Source organism: Euprymna scolopes, chromosome 18 (genome assembly GCF_053919585.1).
Source record: "Euprymna scolopes isolate OS-2025 chromosome 18, ASM5391958v1, whole genome shotgun sequence".
In the NCBI taxonomy this organism is placed as follows: Eukaryota; Metazoa; Mollusca; class Cephalopoda; order Sepiida; family Sepiolidae; genus Euprymna; species Euprymna scolopes.
Genome location: NC_136499.1, coordinates 129,197,375 through 129,217,523, shown reverse-complemented (window position 1 = coordinate 129,217,523; position 20,149 = coordinate 129,197,375). Strand labels below are relative to the sequence as shown.

General features: G+C 32.5%; 1 protein-coding gene across 2 annotated transcripts in view; it reads left to right on the top strand.

Annotated features, from left to right (window-relative positions):
* Positions 1-20,149, top strand: part of LOC145297821 (uncharacterized) — a 139,710-nt gene that overhangs the window by 43,260 nt on the left and 76,301 nt on the right. For both annotated transcript variants that reach the window (XM_080144142.1, XM_080144143.1), the window contains exons 6-10: positions 167-246; positions 2,734-2,804; positions 3,598-3,945; positions 16,343-16,843; positions 19,850-19,977. In XM_080144142.1, the coding sequence (XP_080000268.1) occupies positions 167-246; positions 2,734-2,804; positions 3,598-3,945; positions 16,343-16,843; positions 19,850-19,977 (1,128 nt within the window). The remainder of the gene's footprint in view (positions 1-166; positions 247-2,733; positions 2,805-3,597; positions 3,946-16,342; positions 16,844-19,849; positions 19,978-20,149) is intronic.

Below are 20,149 nucleotides of genomic sequence, written 5' to 3'. Positions count from 1 at the left end.
CAATGTAGTAGCCAATAAAAAGGGAGTGCTCGGTTTATTTATTTTACTTTTCTATGATTTTTTCAGTTGACAAATTTTAATTAAAAAAATCAGTTTCCAAAGCCATTGAGACTTTTTCAATCTTTTTTTTTATATTTAATTTTTATTTATTTATTTTTTTTTTCAGGTTTGGGTTCGAATGGCTCTTAATGATGGATTATTGTGCAGTTATATTGACGCTATGACAGCTGACCATTCAACATTAGAGTATGTATCGCATCTGATTCATTTATTTAAACAAAATGTCGGATTTAGCATTCAATTAACTCTTATCCTCAAATGATTTTTGGTCTTGAAATGTGATGACGTTTTAGTTGAAAAAATGAAATTATTGGTTCTTGGTTTGCAAGATCACCCCAAATGTTTTACATACAGCACCTGGTGTTCCCAAGCAGTTACCCATCAAGTACTGATCAGGCTCTAAGTTGCTTAACTTTGGTGATCAGACGAGAACCGTTGTTTTCAATGTGAACGACTGTAAGCAAACTTTGACAACATTTGGTACTTGTACAGTTTAGTCAACACATTAAAAAAATTAAAATATCGAAAAAAAGGTTATATTGTACGTATCCGTTTTGGACTGAAGATCTACGAAAAAAATTTCATTTAATTTGATCGAATAGTTTTTTACACGTTTTTATGAGAGCACGTTGAAGTCGGCCATTATGGAAATTTTTAACACGCCACGGGGAGATAACTCCTGTAAAGCGCCGACACTCCCTCCCCATCTTTATTACTAGCTTTTCTTCCTAAAAATTGAACCTTTTGCTCGGTATCATAACAAATTGTTTTTTTTTTTTCGCTGTAAAAAAAAAAAAACTGCTTGATGAAATTAAGTGAATTTTTTTTTTTTCTGAGAACTTCATTCCATAACGGATACATACAATATAACCTTTTTTTTTTTTTTTTTTTTTCAATATTTTCATTTTTTAATGTCTTGATTAAACTGTACAAGTACCCAACATCTTATCAGTTTTAAAACACAATCTTTTCAAACTTTGGCAACTTCACAATATCGACCATTTTAAGAAGAAACTAAGGGCGATAACTCAGCTTCATAATTTTTTTTTTTTACTTGCGTTTACCCCTAACAAAATATATCGCCACTTTGACGTAAGGGACTACTATTTGAGACCATGCCGAGGAAAGATTAACAAGATGTTGGTTTACGTTATATTTAAACTTCTGCATATCAGTACAGCCAGGGGAGCAGGTATCAAGAAGGGAATTCCAAAGTCTAGCTGTTCAAGGGAAGAAACTATTAGAATAGAAAGTTTTCTGGCATTTAGGGACTTCATCAGTGAAGGAGTGAGATCTTATTGCTAAGTAGGTTTGTTCGGGATATGTGTATCCAGGAAATTTTATAGTCAAAGGACAGGTAACCATATAATAGAAACGTTTTAGGAATAGTCATATTATGGTTATCTATCTATATATCTATAAAAGTGAACATGCCTGTGTATCTGTCTGTGTGTGTGTGTGTGTGTCTGTGTACATTTCCCTACACAATAACTCTGTCAATTTCCAGTCTACAGACTCGAAATTTGATATACAGGGTACTGAGATTTGGGAAAATCTTTGTAATCCGTTTTCGGCCAGAAATTTGGCTGTTAAGGGGTCAAAGTTCAACAAGAACTCTACCAAACTCCTCCGCCAATTTTGGGTATAAACACTTAAAATTTTAGATATAGGTTCCTTGGACATGGATCTAACTTAATAACTTGATTTGAGCCTAAAACAAATGTTAAGGGGTTATAATAGGGGTCAAAATTTAAAAACATTTTACCTCTGCAGTCTATACCAAATTACTCAGACAATTTTTGGTCTAAACATTTGAAATTTGACATAAAGGGTATTCAAAGATAGTTTGGGTCGAAAATTTTTAGTTACCAATATATAAATGTATGTATGTATGTTTGCATGTCTGCCTAAAACTTTCGACAGAGGCGGCGAATTTTCACAAGATCAGTATCGTTTTAAAGCTCGACCCTTCAGACGACAAATATAAAAAAATTGGCTAAAAACATTAATTTCTTCACCCTCAACTAGGCACTTTTCAACAGGGGGAGGGGTTGCTTTTTATGCCAATATTTTCGAAAGTCATCCCCTCTTTTTGATTGTCTAACCTTAAACCTACGTCACTTCTGGTTTGACAGTGGTCGTAACAGCAAAGACGTCATGTTTTTTCCTGTTCTTTTCCTCCTTCGCGGTACGGGTTCGAGCCTGCCTTCCTACTACCACTTTTTTTTTGCTCAACACACACCTCCAAACACTCGGGCAATGAAATGCCAGTTTAGAAAAAAACAAGGACAGATACTTAAAGCACCTGGTATTTCCAAGTGGTCACCCATGTAAATATTGAGCAGGCTCTGTTGCTTAACTTCAGTGATCAGACATAAGTGAAGCTATTCAACATTTTATTATCATTTACATGCTAACAAAATAGAAGCAATCTAGTACTGCTCTGAATTTTTTAGATGACGGCTGATTGTTTATATTGTTTGAATCGAACTATTGTTCTCATCTTGAGTGTTATTTGTGTAATGTTTCGGTCTGTGTAGCTTTCAACCATCGTCAGATATGTTGGTTGTTGTCTTGGGGGGGGGGGGGAAAAGAAAGGAGAAATAATTTTTTTTGGTATGATATTTAATTTTTTGTTTATTAATTTTCATTGATTTTTATTTACTGTTTTAGGTCCTTCTATTACCAATTAGCATATCTCCGTGATATTGAGCAACCAGATATTTTCAAATCTTATGTTCAAGGTAAGATGCTGTCTTAATTTCTTTTTTAAGTGGAACACTTAACATTCCTTCCATTGAAATTTTTTTCTATAACTTTTATTTCATGACTTTCTTTATGATTTTTTTTTTATTTCATATTTTTTTTTTTATTTCACAATTTTTTTTTTTTTTCATGACTTTTATTTCACTACTTTCTTTATGATTTTTTTTTTATTTCACAATTTTTTTTTTTTATTTCACAATTTTTTTTTTTTATTTCACAATTTTTTTTTTTTATTTCACAATTTTTTTTTTTTTCATGACTTTTATTTCACTACTTTCTTTATGATTTTTTTTTTTATTTCACAATTTTTTTTTTTTTTTTGCGTCTTTTTTATTTTATCTTTTTATTTATTTAAACATTCCTTCCATTGAAATCCAGTTAGATCTACAAGAATTTTTTTTTTATTTCACAATTCTTTTTTTCATGACTTTTATTTCATGACTTTCTTTATGATTTTTTTTTTTTCACAATTTTTTTTTTCCATGACTTTATTTCATGATTTTTTTTTTTTTTTTTTTGCGACTTTTTTATTTTATCTTTTTATTTATCTAAAAAAATTTTTTTTTTTTTGCGACTTTTTTATTTTATCTTTTTATTTATTTAAAAAATTTTTTTTTTTTTGCGACTTTTTTATTTTATCTTTTTATTTATTCAAAAAATTTTTTTTTTTTGCGACTTTTTATTTTATCTTTTTATTTATCTAAAAAATTTTTTTTTTTTTGTGACTTTTTTATTTTATCTTTTTATTTATCTAAAAAAATTTTTTTTTAGGCCTGATGGCTTTTCAGTTTGAGCTTCCCTACAACTCTAGCGTCCTCAACAGCTGGATGAATACCCCATTGTTGCTGGCTGGAATTGAAGGAGCCATCGTGCCCGAAGAAGAGGAGGAACAACCACCGCCTCGCAGAAATGAAAGTGTGGGGACCAACACTGACTCCATTGATGACCTTGATGCTAATACAGACACTGCTGACCTGACCTCTTCAACCCTGACCCCTGGTGCTGACTCCTCACTATCTTCCAACCCCTTCACTGCATCTACTATTTCTACTGCTGAATCAGATACAAACACAATTACCAATGACGATGCCGATGCTATATTGAACGATAATACAACAGGTAAACTTTATTGTTTCTCAGCTGTATCCATGCAAGAAAACATATTTTCTTGAAGGAACTGAATCGAATTTTATTGTTGATAACATATTGTATTAATTTAACAAAAAAATTAATCATTTTTTTTTACTTTTTTCATGAAATGTATTTTTTACATTGTGGAAACTTGAATCAATTTTTATTTATTTTTTTAATATTTGATTACTCAAAGCAATCGAAACTGATTATCGGTTCGAAAATTTTTTTTTTTTTTTGTGGAATCATCACTTATCAAGGCCCAAAAGCCACTCGAGGATGAGGGTGGTATGTCGTAATCGTTAGTGGTGTAAATTGGGTAGAATTTGATTATTTATGGGGGGGGGGGGCTCAACAAAAACTTGTTTACATTGGATTTGAAGGCTACCATGTTGTATTCAACTGGGAAAGAGACTAGCAGGACAGTGTTCCACAGGCAGCCAGTTCTGGGAAAGAAACTTTGTTTATGGAATCTGCGTTTATATTTAGCACAGATAGAAAATGGGGGAGAAATTGGTTATAGTGGTTGTAGCTAGTCAAGTGTTTTTTTTATGAAAGTTTGACAAGGAGGAACCATAGATTGGAGTTTAGTCAAGCATTTGCCATGAAAATAATGATTGTAATATCTCTTCTGTGGGAAATAGGTTGCAGGGAAGAAAAAAGGGCATCGCCTACTAGGTTTTGAAGCTGGGATTGAACTCTATCGAGGCTGAATAGAGCACACAGAGCAACAGTAGTCCGTTTTAGGGCGTACCTGGCTCTTATACAAATAGGATTGCATCAACATGGAGCAGTAGGCGAGAGCCATTCATTTCAGTTGGGGCATGATGGGGGTCAGAGCGATTATGATGAAAGAAGAAAAGCTGGATTTTCGATGCATTAAAATTAATCAGTCACCTTTTTCCCCATTGCATCATGTTCTCAAGATCAGAAGAAAGAAAATCAGAAAGATCTTTGTCATTGCTGGCCTTTGAAGTGTTGCCATAGATTGTGGTATCGTTTGCATAAATGTCTACGAATGATTTAAGAATGTGATTTGGGAAATCATCGAAGATCAGAAAGAGAGTTGGATCCAGGATGAAGCCTTGAGGGATGCCAGCATTAATGCTATGAGTTTGATTTGTGCCCATCAACGACTACTCTTCTAAGCCTATCGGAGAAAAAGGATTTAATAATTGAGATACTAATTTGGTATGGTTGAGAAAGAAATTCTAAAAGTATTTTTATTAAATAATTTTTTTTTTTCTTTTTTTTGGGGGGGGGGGGTCAAATTGTTGTAGCCCCGTGCTAGGGGTCACAAATGAAAGAAACCACAAGTAGTGTAAAGTGTATAAAATATAATATGTATTTATCATGAAGAATGCAGGAGCCATAAAGTGGTATGAGAGGAACATGTTCGTAGCATGCGGTTAAACATGGTATGACTATCTCCATTTAGTCTTTGAAACCAGTGTTATTCATAGGACTAGTTGATTCCACTTAGAACTCAAGTAGGGATGATTTGTACCGCATAACACGAACCAATGCTGATTCATAAATATTGGCTTTCAAAATGGAGTAACTCAAATAGATCACAAATCGTTCGCGATCAGTCGTAAAAGATGTGGAAGGTTTTAACAAAAGTAAATGTTTTCTTGTTTGTTTTTTGTTTATTTTTTTTTTTAATGCTATCAGATTTTCAATTAAGAGGAAAGAATAATTAATAAATTTAATGAAATTAAGCATAAAATATTAAATATTTGAAAAAAAAAAAAGGAACCACCCTAGTACATATGTTTAGTAACGCTGAGTTTTTCAATTTACAAAAAAGATTATTTTGTTTGTTTTGTAATAAATACTCTGTGAGCAAGGAGAGAAAAAATTAAGTATAATATTGGAACAGATGCAACACTTTGATTATTTTATGAAAAGTAACAAAAACAAACAATAAGAGAGCCATTAATTTTGGTCTTCCTCTATTTTGATTGGTCTTTCGGAACGAGGAGCATAATTGATGGATAAATACGCTGTTTGAATCTGATAAACCGAGCTCGACCAGTACACTCAGCTATAACGTTTTCTCCATATACGGCACAAATATGCTTGGTCACTTCACTCGCTTTTTAATCTCGATTAAAGGCGAAAAGAAGGTGTTGAAAATGTGTTTTTATCTACTTCACTTTTGACGGTTCTGAAAAACGAGAAAATTTGTATGAGTAAAAAAAAAAAAAAAGATGACGCTTATCTAGTATAAGAGAATACGTGCTTTCTAATGCTATGTAACATTTTGCCAAATATCTAAACCTGTTTAAGAACAATATTTTCTTGTGGAACGGCGGGAACTTATTTAACAACCATGATACGAGAACAGTCTACAGTTATCAAGCTACTAAGTTGTCGCGATCTCGCAAGCACATATATATATATATATATATATATGTCGAAGTTGTCGCGATCTCGCACGCACATATATATATATATATCTATATATATATATATGTCGAAGTTGTCGCGATCTCGCACGCACATATGTATATATATCTATATATATATATATATATGTCGAAGTTGTCGCGATCTCGCACGCACATATATATATATATATATATATATATATGTCGAAGTTGTCGCGATCTCGCACGCACATATATATATATATCGAAGTTGTCGCGATCTCGCACGCACATATATATATATATATATGTCGAAGTTGTCGCGATCTCGCACGCACATATATATATATATATATATATATGTCGAAGTTGTCGCGATCTCGCACGCACATATATATATATATATGTCGAAGTTGTCGCGATCTCGCACGCACATATACATATATATGTCGAAGTTGTCGCGATCTCGCACGCACATATATATATATATATATATATATATAGGAGAGAACCATCCAGCATACTCATTGCTCTGCCAAAACTGGATCAAAGAAAAAAAAATAAATGAACTCAAATATACCAAAAACATAAGTTTTACTGAAGCCAGGAAAATTATTGACACAGCCACCACAACAGAACCAACTAGATCATATGCAGGTGCAACCAAAAATCAATTAAAAACAATAGAAAACACTGAACTAAAGGAAATCTCTACCCTCATAAAATCACTTCGTGAACTAGTTGAGATATTGAGGGCCACCTTACGGCAACTACTGTCAACTCCAGCTGTACTTGGAAATAACTACCAAACAGTTGAGAGTAAAATCCCACCAGATCCCAAAAATCAAACACAATCCTCTAACAAAAAACCCACACAAACTGAAAACATCCCAAAATCAAAAGAACATTCGCCTATTACCCTCCGCAAAGGAACTAGAAAAGAAGAAAACCAAACAGTAGACACTTAAAATAGATTCCAAATTCTAGAAAAAATGGAAACCGAAAACACCCTGGAAAAAAAAAAAGAAACCAAACACAAGTAATCAAGAGGAAAAAAATGAGCAAGAACCCAAAACAGCAACATCCAAGCAAGATCCAGATCAACGTCCAGATCCAAACAAAAAAAAGAAAAAACCCAACCAAACACTCCACCAAAGATACAAACTCCGACAAAAAATAAACAACTGGAGGAGATGGAGGTAGAAGACAAAACACCCCCAGACAAATAAAATGGCAGAACACAATAAAAAAAAACTCAAACTATTATTCAATGGAACTGCCGAGGCATTAAACCTAATTTTAACGAACTCGTTATACTTATTTCACTACACAACCCAGCAGTCAACAACCACCTAAAAACAAAAAACTACGAACAGTATCATTATATCCATAATACAGGCTTACGATCCAATGGAGGCACATCAATTCTAGTAAGAAACGATATCCTAAAGAGCAAGCTTACTGTCCAAACCAATCTTCAGGCAGTTGCAGCCCAGGTCACACTCCAAAAAACTCTCACAATCTGTTCTCTATACTTACCTCCTACTGAACCAATAAATAATACTGAATTGGAAAACCTAATCAAACAATTACCCTCACCTTTCATCCTTCTAGGAGACTTCAACAGCCATAGCACACTATGGGGATGCAAAACAAATAACTCCAAAGGAAACAAAATCGAACAATTTATAAACAATAACAACATATGCCTTCTCAACAAAAAAGAACCCATCTACTTAAATCCAACAAATGGTACAACCAGTGCCATTGATCTAACCATGTGTGACCCATCAAGCTTTCTGGATTATACATGGAAAACTTATGACGATCCCTGTGGAAGCGATCATTTTCCCATCATAATAGACTACAATAGTACTATCCAAAACAACATACCAAGATGGAATACGAACAAAGCAAACTGGATAAAATTCAAACAATTATGCTTGCAACAATTAATAGAACAAAACGTTCAATCAATGGAAGACTTCTCCCGAACTCTAATTCTAATAGCTAAAGAATGCATCCCCAAAAATTGCCCTCCAAATAAAAAGAACAAACCATGGTTCAACCAAGAATGCAAAAAAGTCATAAGAAAAAGAAGAGCAGCTTTAAGGAAATTCAAAAAGCAACCCATAACCAGTAACCTCATAGAATATAAACGACTCCGAGCAAAAGCACGTAAAACAATAAAGGAATCGAAACAAAATTGTTGGCAACAATTCGTCAATCAAATCAATACTTCTACCAAACCTAAAACTATCTGGAAAATGATTAGAAAAATCTCCGGGAAAGATAACCCCAGCCTAAACAATCACCTCCTCGCTAAAAAACGACAAAATAACTGAAAACAAAGATATAGCTGACTAGCAATCGGTGCCCGGCGTTGCCCAGGTGTTTTGAGGTTAATGCTGAGAAAAAAAAACGGTCAATTTTTTAAACTTTGACCCCTATTATGACTTCTTAACATTTATTGTTTAGGGATCAAGTAAAGGTAATAAGTTAGATCCATGTCCAAGGAATCTATATCTAAAATATCACGTGTTTAGACCCAAAATTGTAGGAGGAGTTTGGTAGAGTTCTCAAAGGTCAAATCGTTTGATAGCGAGGCCAAATTTCGCGAATTTGGCCTTTTTTTAAAGCAGTTTGGCCTTCAAAATTTATGTTTGGCCTTTTTCTTCACCGATGAAATCTGGGGACGCAACGGAAATTTTCGGCTAAAAAATGTTGTTACTATGCACATCTATGTATTGAAATACAATTTGTGGCAAAATTTCAGGAAAAACTAATGGATGGTTCTCTCGCAATAGTCCGGACAATTCGCTAAATTATCTCGTCAAAACCTTAAATCTCGAATTTTTGTGCATTTTTTTTTCGGGGGGGGGGGGGGGGGTCTAATTTGGCATAATAGTGTCCATTTAATAGTATTATCTTGAAAAAATAAAAAAATAAGGAAAATTACCAAAAAAAAACCAAACAAGAACAACAAAAGTGTGCCGTATTTTTAAAAGTTTTATTGCGTTGTTTTTATTTGCTTTTTTTATTTCATCGGTGAAGAAAAAGGCCAAACAGAAATTTGAAGGCCAAACTGCTTTAAAAAAAGGCCAAATTCGCGAAATTTGGCCTCGCTATAAAAAAAAAAATGGGGAAATCCCCCTACTTGAACTTTCTGTTTAATTAATAATGACTCGCTTGTAGCGTTGATTTTTTTTCTTTTTTCGCTATAAAAAAATAACTACTTGATGAAATTACGTGATTTTTTCTGTAGGAAAACTTTATCCCATGACGAGTACGTACAATATATATATATTTTTTTAAATATTTCCATTTTTTAATGTCAATGGAAAACTGCACAAGTACCCAAACCCGAAATGTAAAGACCACGAGTGAAGGCGGTTTTTTTTTTTTTTTTTTTTTGGTTTAGTTTCATAATGGCGGCCGTGATGTCGGAGGTTCGATTGTTAGATTGTCAGTTTCGTATTTTTTTAATTTGTAAATCGCAAGTTAGGAAAAAATTAAACCCTTCCAAGATGGACAATAAATCAAGCCATAATATTTTATGGTAAAGGTAAGAGCCTACGAACCATAGTTTTTTAGGAGATGTGATTATTGGATTAACCAATCAGAAATCGTCTGTGGCACACACATCTCTGTTTTTATAGATATATAGAAGATAGATAGATAGATAGATACACTGGCCAAAACTTTCGCTAACAATTCATCACCGAAACAATACAAAAAACAATTTCAAACACTAAAGGAAAATCAGGAAAAATATAAAATAAACTTCGATTCCAAGAACCCTACAACGAGACCTTCTCACTAGACGAGCTTAAAGATGCCATAGAAAAATCCCACAAGTCCGCCGTGGGACCGGATGAGATCCACTACAGTTTCCTAAAAAATATACCTCCCGAATCACTTAAAACTCTCCTGCAAATGTTCAACAAAATATGGATAAAGAAAGAATTCCCCAAAATATGGAAACAAGCCACAATAATTCCCATAGCAAAACCGGGAAAAGATTCATCAAATCCAGAAAATTACCAACCTATTGCTCTAACAAGTTGCTTATGCAAAACCATGGAAAGAATGATCAACTTCCGTTTAATGTGGTGCCTAGAAACAAACAATATCATTTCAAAAAATCAATGTAGCTACCAAAAAAATCATGGATGCATTGATCATATCATCAATCTAGAAACATATATCAGGGAAGCTTTCATTAAGAAACAACATGTAACCACCATATTTTTTGACCTAGAGAAGGCGTATGATACTACTTGGAAATACGGTATCATAAAAGATCTCCACAACATTGGACTAAGAGGTAGACTACCTGAATTTATAAAAAACTTCTTAACAGACAGATCTTTCCAAGTTCGCATAAACTCGATTTTATTAGACCCACAAAAACAAGGAGTGCCCCAAGGCAGCATATTGTCAACAACTCTCTTCAACATTAAAATCAATGACATTATAAAAGAACTCTCTCCTGATACACATAGCTCTTTATATGTAGATGATTGCTCAATCAGCTACAGATCTAAATACATTCATACTATTGAAAGGAAATTACAACACAACATAAATAAAATTAATAAACGGGCAACTAAAAATGGTTTCAAATTCTCCAAAACTAAAACAAAATGCATCCATTTCTGTAACCATCGCAAACTCCACCCTGACCCAACCTTACAGATTGAAGGTGAAAAAATTCCATTTGTAAACGAACACAAGAAACTAGGAATCATTTTTGACAAAAAACTTAATTTCATTCCAGACATCAATCATATCAAAACCAAATGTAATAAAGCATTACAACTCCTACGAGTCATTGCCCATACAGATTGGGGAGCTGACAAGAACACACTACTCAAACTATATAGAGCATTAATCAGATCAAAAATAGATTATGGTAGCTTCATATATCAATCCACCAGAAAGTCATACCTAAAAACCCTCAACACAATATGCCATTCAGGACTAAGACTAGCACTAGGAGCATTTCCAACCTCCCCTGTAGAAAGCCTGTATGCAGAAGCACATGAAACCCCTCCAATGCTCAGAAACCAAAACCTCGGTCTAAAATACTACACAAAACTGACAGCCAATCCCACTAACCCAGCACACAATAGCACCTTAAACCCAAACTGCAAACACCTCTTCGACCAAAAAGAAAACGCGATCAAAACCTTTGGACTTAGGATAAAATCGATCTCTCAAGAAGTAAATCTCCCCATAACCAAAATTCACAAAACTGTCTTACCAAAAACACCTCCCTGGAAAATCGTATCCCCTAAGTTTAAGTAGACATGAAAAGAAACATACTTATCCAATAACTTATCATGATGATCTCGATAAAATCAAAGAAAAGTATCCAGACCACATACACATCTATACAGATGGATCTAAACAAAACAACACAACAGCCAGTGCAGCAATACTCAATAAATCAATCAAAAAAACAATCAGACCTCTCAAAAGAAACCTCAATCTTCAGTGCTGAAATACATGCTCTAATCCTAGCTCTCAAACTAGTCTCCAATAACAGAAAAAACAAGTTTATAATCCTTTCAGACTCCCAATCTACTCTAAAAACTATTAAAAATAAAAAGATGGACAACTCCCTAATCGCAAAACTACTCCAAAAATTAACGGAATTAAACAGTAAAAAAGAAATCATTTTCTGCTGGATAACCAGCCATTCCGGTATTAAAGGTAATGAATTAGCAGACTCAGCAGCAAAAAATGCCTTAAACCTCCCAATCGATGCAAATTTCAAAATTCCATACATAGATCTAAAAAGACGTATCAACGCACACACAACAGAGAAATGGCAAACTTACTGGAACGAATACCCTAACAATAAACTTCACAAAATCATGCCAAAAATCAAAAACCAAGAACAAAACACAAAATTAAACAGAAAAGAAGTTAAACTAACAAGAATAAAAATAGGCCACACCCACTTAACCCACTCATATCTCCTAAAAAAAGAAAACCAACCAATCTGTATACCTTGTCAAACACCACTCACAATCAAACACATATTAATTGAATGTACTGATTTTGTAACAGTAAAACAGCGATTCTACAAAGAAAACAATATTAAAAAGTTATTTGAAAAAAACAATCCCACACCATACTCTTATATCTTAAAAAAGTTGGCCTATGTAAAAAAATTTAAAAAGAACCCTCTTACACAACGGTCCTGGATATGACCTTAAACTATATCCGATGGTGAGGGCCCCAGCTTGCAGGCCTTAGGGAGTGTGGAGCCACCCTTTAATTGCCATTGCTCCCAGGTCCACTCTGACCCGGAGTGGTAGCACCTGTTAGGGTCCCAACTATGGGTTAAATAGAATACGACTTAAAAAATAAATATACTATATTAAAAAATCGTTCTTCAAAATCACCAGATTCGGCATTAAATAACCTGAAAAGGGTTGATATGCCGTAAAACAAAACAACCAACCAATTAAATAACAGTGGCTTAAAAATAATTATTAAGGAACTAACTCAGTACTGTAAATGGAGTGAGAGAATTTAATAGCTAGAGAGTGAAATTGTTGACTACTTTCGTTGAAATTGGCTGATTTATCTGCCTACTTGTTTTGAGCCCTAATACTTTTAGATTCATCTAGATCCATCTTCAGGGGCAGTTATAGGATAAAGAACATGTATTCATTATTTATTAGTAGTTCCTGGTAGGAACATTGTGATTAGGATTATAGGCATTATAGTGTGATATTATAAAGTGGGCCTGGGGTGGATTTGAGCCACTAAGTGCTTAGAGGGAGGGGGGGTAGACAAAGAAATCGGAAATATCCTACAATAGACAAAGGGATAGGAAATGGCTTAGAGTAAACAAAGAGGAAATATCCTACAATCAACCATAACAATAGAAACCCACTGATAAAACAGGGAAGGGCAGCTTCCGGTAACCAGGATGGGGTGGGCGACCAGTGATACCAACGTAGAGGGGACAGTCAGTTGAGATCGAGATGCGCTCGAGAGCGGATGGAAGTTGAACAGTCGGTTAACAGTTGTATGCCCATCGCAGCGGATGGAAATTGGACAGTGACAGTTGAGATCTACATTCGCTAGACAGCGGTTGGAAGTTGGACAGTGATAGTTGAACAGTTATAGAGTTGACTGTGAACTAGAGACGTGGACAATTTTGGAGTTGATTGTGAAACAGAGATAGACAAATGTAACATCGATAGAACGGGGGGAAGACACACACACACAAGTTCAACACACTCACACACACACACACAAGTCCAACAGTCAATTTATATGTGAACATTGGCATTTGTGTTTTTCCTTTGTTTGTTCGTATTTCTATTTTGTGAACCGCGTATGTTCTCATCGACAGTCGCCAACGGGAAAAGGACGATCCGGTCATAAGAACAGTCGAACGAAAAATCCACGGTACACGACGTTGGGAGTCCGGCGATCTGACGAGGGAGACACGCATGGGGTTACAATAGTATTAAAGTTAATTTTGTTGATGGGTAGCATTTTTTTTTTATGCTGAAAGTTCCTGAAAATCTAACAAAGTGTTTAGAACAGATCAAAGTAAAAATATGCAGACATAAATTGTCTGATATTTTATGAACTATATATATATATATATATATATATATATATACTACTTGGTTGCCAGATCGTATAATACGCTTAAATATGATATTTTAATTTATGCTCATTGCTTATGTATTATTATAGGATCAATCCTCTGGTGAATATTATGAGGAGAAATAATTTGCCCGGTTGACTAAATTGCAAATAAATAAATAAAAATAACAATAATGTCATTCATCAAATTCTGTCTGTGTTTGTTTACAAAATCACGTCGGCTGATATTTGAGCTTGAAGATAAATGCCCTGGAAAAGTCACTTCTGATTAATTTTTAGTTTTAAAATATGCAAACAAAGAAATGATTTTCAGCGATTTTAAATGGTACTTTTTTTTATCATAAATTGAACTCATTATGAAGCACACACGGGATTTAACAGGGAATCATTCGATCTGTGGTCAAATGCTCTACCACTGTGCTATGTATCCAGATTATAATAATTTTATTATCTCCCTTGGCCGGTGTAATGTAAAATATTCCCCTGTAAAAATTCTTTTTTTTTATCTATAAGAGAGGAAAACTATTTTTAAGATCGGATTTTTTCAATTTTATATACTTATCGGATAAATTTCTGTAGAAAACCTATCTAAGAACACTGTCAAACATATAAATTAGCTTTATGTGACTTCTGCAAAAGATAGGCTCAGCTATTTCAGAACCTATGAGGAAGGAACGCATACACGCAAAGTGACTTTAATATATATATTTAACACTTTAATATAATAGTGGATATTTAACACTTTAATATAATAGTGGATATTTAACACTTTAATATAATAGTGGATATTTAACACTTTAATATAATAGTGGATATTTAACACTGACAAAAATTATGACTTAGAATGAGTGCTTTATGCCAAACTTCTAGAGTAAATGTGGTATTGTAGTGATTAATCCTCACTGTGCATTAATATTATAATACTTAGTTCATTGCACATTATCATAACAAAACTCCATGCAAAATTTCAGTCAGATCCTCTCAGTAGTTTCTGTCAGATAGATAAAGAAAAAAAAAATATATATATATATATATATATAATTGTCATTTTTTAATATTTTTAATGCTAATTGGGAATAATTTTCCTTCACATATGGGATGCCCCTAGATAGTGAGCGACATATATCCATATTTAAAAAATATTTTAAAAATATATATAAAAAATATTTTAAAAATATATATAAAAAATATTTATAAAAAATATATAAAAAAATATTTTAAAAATATATATAAAAAAATATTTACAAAATATATATAAAAAATATTTACAAAATATATATAAAAAATATTTACAAAATATATATAAAAATATTTACAAAATATATATAAAAAATATTTACAAAATATATAATAAAAAATATTTACAAAATATATATAAAAAATATTTTTAAAAAATATATAAAAAATATTTTAAAAAAATATTTTTAAAAAATATATAAAAAATATATAAAAAATATTTACAAAATATATATAAAAATATTTTTTTAAAATATATATAAAAAATATTTAAAAAATATATAAAAAATATTTACAAAATATATATAAAAAATATTTAAAAAATATATAAAAAATATTTACAAAATATATATAAAAAATATTTAAAAAATATATAAAAAATATTTACAAAAAATATATAAAAAATATTTACAAAAAATATATTAAAAAAATATCAGCTACGCACATATACAATTGCAGCTGAACCCACCAGGGATCAAGCTGAATCTGTAGACCTCGTTCTAATATATATATGAGAGAGAAGCGAAAAGGGAAGTAATATTATGTGCATGATATATATATATATATATATATATATATATAATGCTTTCTCAGATGAGGGATTTTAAATCCGAAATTAGTAAATACAGGGTGATCCTCCCAAAAAACGGGCCCTAACTCTAATTAGGCCCCGTTTCTTAGTGTTTTGTCCGAATGAAATGAAACTTTGGTCATAGCTAGTTTATTATATTCGAAACATCACATCAAAACACTTGGGTCTTTGGCCTTTTTTTCACTGTTGACTGTAAAATGCTCAGAAAAACAATTGAATGTCCTCTGTCTTTTTTTGTTTTTTTGTTTTTTTTTGGTCACCCGTTAAAAGAAAAAACATGTAATCTGTTCTATATTTTTCAGATGCATCCTAAAAATGCACGTAAACATTTAATTACAAGTATATTTGTGCGTGTTTAATTCATTGACTTAATATTTATGCATGTGTGTGTGTATCTTCTTGACTTAATACACATGTGTGCATGTGCAAAATTCTAAATGTATGTATGTGTAGTTGTTTGTGTATGCGTATGCATAATCTTGTGTGTGTAGATTAATTTCAAGAAATATTTAATAAAATTTTATGTTTTCGGTTTCAATTCTAGAAAAAACTTCAAAAGTGTCTGGCAGTATTCATCAAAACCCAGAAACTTTATCGCAAACAACAAAAAGCGACGCCAGTAAAACAAATGCAGAATCGACATGCGCTATCCAAAGTGCAGCATCTGTAAAACAAGCGAGTGGAGACGGACAATCGGACAAGACAAGAAAAATAGAAACAAGAACAGTTATAAAAAATAGCAACAAAAAATCTCACTCAACGGAAACGAGTAAAGCACCTATTGTTGATAACAGCAAGCACAAATCGTCAAAAACATCCAAACAAAAATCCGGTAATATCGACTGCCAACAACCGCAGCAGAAGAGACCAAGCACTTTGAATATTGGAAATTCTCCAGGTGGAAATAGTTTAAATTTAGGTAACAGTTTGGAAATTGCTTCCGGATGGTCGTCAGTTTTCCTTGAAGACCCCGTCCCAGTTACATCCATTTCTTCAGCATCGGAAGCTTTTACAGAACATGCTGAGATTGTAGTTGTTCAAGATGGTACGTATTTGTTTTTTTTGGGTTTTTTTCCGTTTGTAATCGTTCATTGTGGTTTATTTCAACTACGTCAAAAGATGAAACTTGCAACCATCAAAAAGATTATCGTAACTATTTTTAACAATTAATATTGCAGTTTTTATAAATTAATTGCTCGTCTCACAGGAAATCCTGGTACAGTCACTTGTTTAAAATGCTTGAAAGTTTCTCCGATTAATAGTTTAATGTGGATGTGTTAGTTGATGATGACTGCACCAAATTCTTGACCAAGAACTTAGATAAGAATCTCAATATTAAAAATGGATGAAAAATACTATTTAGTACAAAAAAATAATGAGAAAATTCCAGATTTCAAGCGTCCAATCTTTAAATCCTCCATTTTCTTCTTTCTCTCTACTTTGTATGTTCTTTCCGATTTTTTTACGATTTATTAAAATGACAGTTTTTTTTTAATTTAAAATTTGTTTTTTAAAAAAAAGAATTGATTATATAATGTTATTAATTGAATTTAAAAAGAATTCTTAATGATGCAATAGTTTAAGTTATAAATTTATTATATTTTTTACTAGAATATCTTGTCCATTTCTTTTCCAGTTTTAACAACTTGTCCTTTTTCCTTTTCCATGTTTAAGCTTAACCATATTAATTTTTATGCTCGCATTTTTCTATTGTAATCTATGATTTTTCAAGGTTTCCAATAAATTCACTTTGTTTAATTTCAGTCTTATTTTTTTTTTTTGCCCCCATAAACACATATGTAATAACAATGTACGGCACCCGCCTGCTTTCAATAAAATACCTCAGTTATCTCCTTTTCATTCTGTCTGTGTCACTTGTTACTTCTCTCTTCGAGACAGCTGTGAATTAGTAGCAACAGTAGTCGCTGAAGCGATGTGGTTGCTATGGAAACCAGTCATAAAAAACGTCGCTCACTTCCTTACATATTTTTACGATTTTGAACACCAGAAAATTCACCATAACTTTTGTTTTACTGAATGAAAATTGAAATGTTTTTCCCACAATATAGCTGAGAATGTGATCTATAAACTGTAGTAATTGTTTGAAATTTGATCGAAAAATGAGTGAGCGGTGAAGCTTTAAAGCAGTTCTAAATGACTAAAACTGCCATTTAACCATTTACTCAAAAACTACTGTGTTTAAATGATATATATATACGAGCAAACAGTTAATAAAACATGTTAAAAAAACACTTTGAAATGAGTTAAAAACATATTTAATCTGAAAAGGAAACACTAGATAAGTGGATAGTTCTTAATCTGCGGAGTTTTGAAGAAATACTTTCCTTCTCATCAGAGGGTAGGAATTAGCAAAATGCAGGTACGGATTTTGCATGCATATATATATATATATATATATAATCTTATTAGTATTTTTTTAACCAAAATTTTAATATATTAAAATTCTGGTAATGTTCATAACGAATAAATACAAAGTCAAAATTAATTGAATCGGTTAATTAAGTTTTTCATAATCAAGCATGCATATAATATTTTCTTAAAAACACACAGTCTCACATTATATAACATTTTCATCAAAACGAAGACAACAAAATATAAGATGAGAACATCTATTTATGCATAACAATTGTAAGATGTTCTCAGTTTATATTTTGTTGTCTGCATTTTTTGTGAAAATGTTATATACCTATATACTCAATGAATCTTTGATCTACATACTTGAAATTTGGTATATAGGGTATTCAGACATGTGGAAAACTTTAATTTGTTTTCATCCGAAAAAAAGGGCTGCTAAGGAGTCAAAATTGAAAAATTGGTACTTGAGAAGGGTCATCGGATTTTTATCTATTTGCTGTTTCACGAATGCGTATGTGTGAATGGTTCACATGACAGATTACTTATGTTAAGAATAAGTAGGTTTGAAAACACCTTTTAAAGATCGTGTCACTCTGGTCCAATGGTAATTGTACTTGACTCAGTTTTTAGGTTTTGGGTTCAATCTCAGCTCAAGTATTTTCTCTTTTTTTTTTTTTTACTTACAAAAAATGAACTGTTTAGAAAAAAAAAATAATACTCACGTGCACATGTCTCAGTTTCTGCATTAATTGAAATAGAATATTTGTGCGTATTTTATAACCGAACAAAGCCAGGCGACCTGCCAGTATATAAATAAATGATAAAAAGTCTATATTCCAAATTTCAAGATGTTGACCATTTTACTGTTTATTTCTTTAAGCACGTTGAAATGAATAATTCTTGACAGCACTTGTTTTGTAGCGCAGAATCATTCATGGAATTATGTCAAAATTTTTTTATTCGTTCCACCCTTAACTCATCAGAAAAAAAAAAAAGAACTCATCAATTTTAAAAGAAAATAAAGCAACATTGGCATGATTACAAAATCCGAAATCAGAAGAGAAGTTTCAATTATATATCAGAGAGAGAGAGATGTATCTGCTCTTATTGGCTTGAGTGCTATGGTAAGTGATATTACCAACTACCATTAGCAATAATGCAAAGTTCTTTGAAAATGTATGAAGCATTCTGTAGTAGTTGTTAGGGTTCGACATTGAGATTCAATTTGTCACTGGTGCCTGCCTGATGGACAAATGGTTAAGATAACTGTCAATTAGATCGTCATAGGTTCAATCCTAGCTTGAAGCAGTTGTTTGTCTAGCTAATACTGAAGTGTTCTAATACAACAAAACAGTTTTTGGATTACTATGTTTATCTTGGCATTATTGTTCCCAGTCATCCTGAACCTTCACTTGCCACTGGTATTAACCCTAACCCGACTCAGGAGAGGTGTGGTTTGAGATTGCACAACTCTTGCCACAAAATTCCATGCGCAGACACCATAATACGTGGGTATCCATAGTTTGTCAATCTACAATATAACATGGAAGTCTGTAGACAACATGACTATGGCGTGCATATAATATAGGTTGTTCTTTGTGCTATTCTAGTGAATTATTATTTGGAAAAATTCTCTGTGCCAACATTTGTTTATTTCCCTTTGCTTTTTTTGCAGCTGAAAATTTTGAAAGCCTAGTCGAGAATTACGCAAGAGAACATACGTTATCACCAATTCCTTTTGGAGAAATTGCAGACAATTCTCCTGAACACAAAAACGGCCACAAACCAGAACGTTCTGAAAAGGTATGCCTTCATTTTCTACAAGGTTTCTAATAATGCATGTCATTGCGTTTTCATTATCATTGATGGCAGATATGTCAAAATATAAACATCAAAATAGTCAAAGGAAAGATAGAAGATACTGCTAAGTCTGCTGCAAAGAAGGTGGGCTCCCTCTACCATACTAGTAAACTTT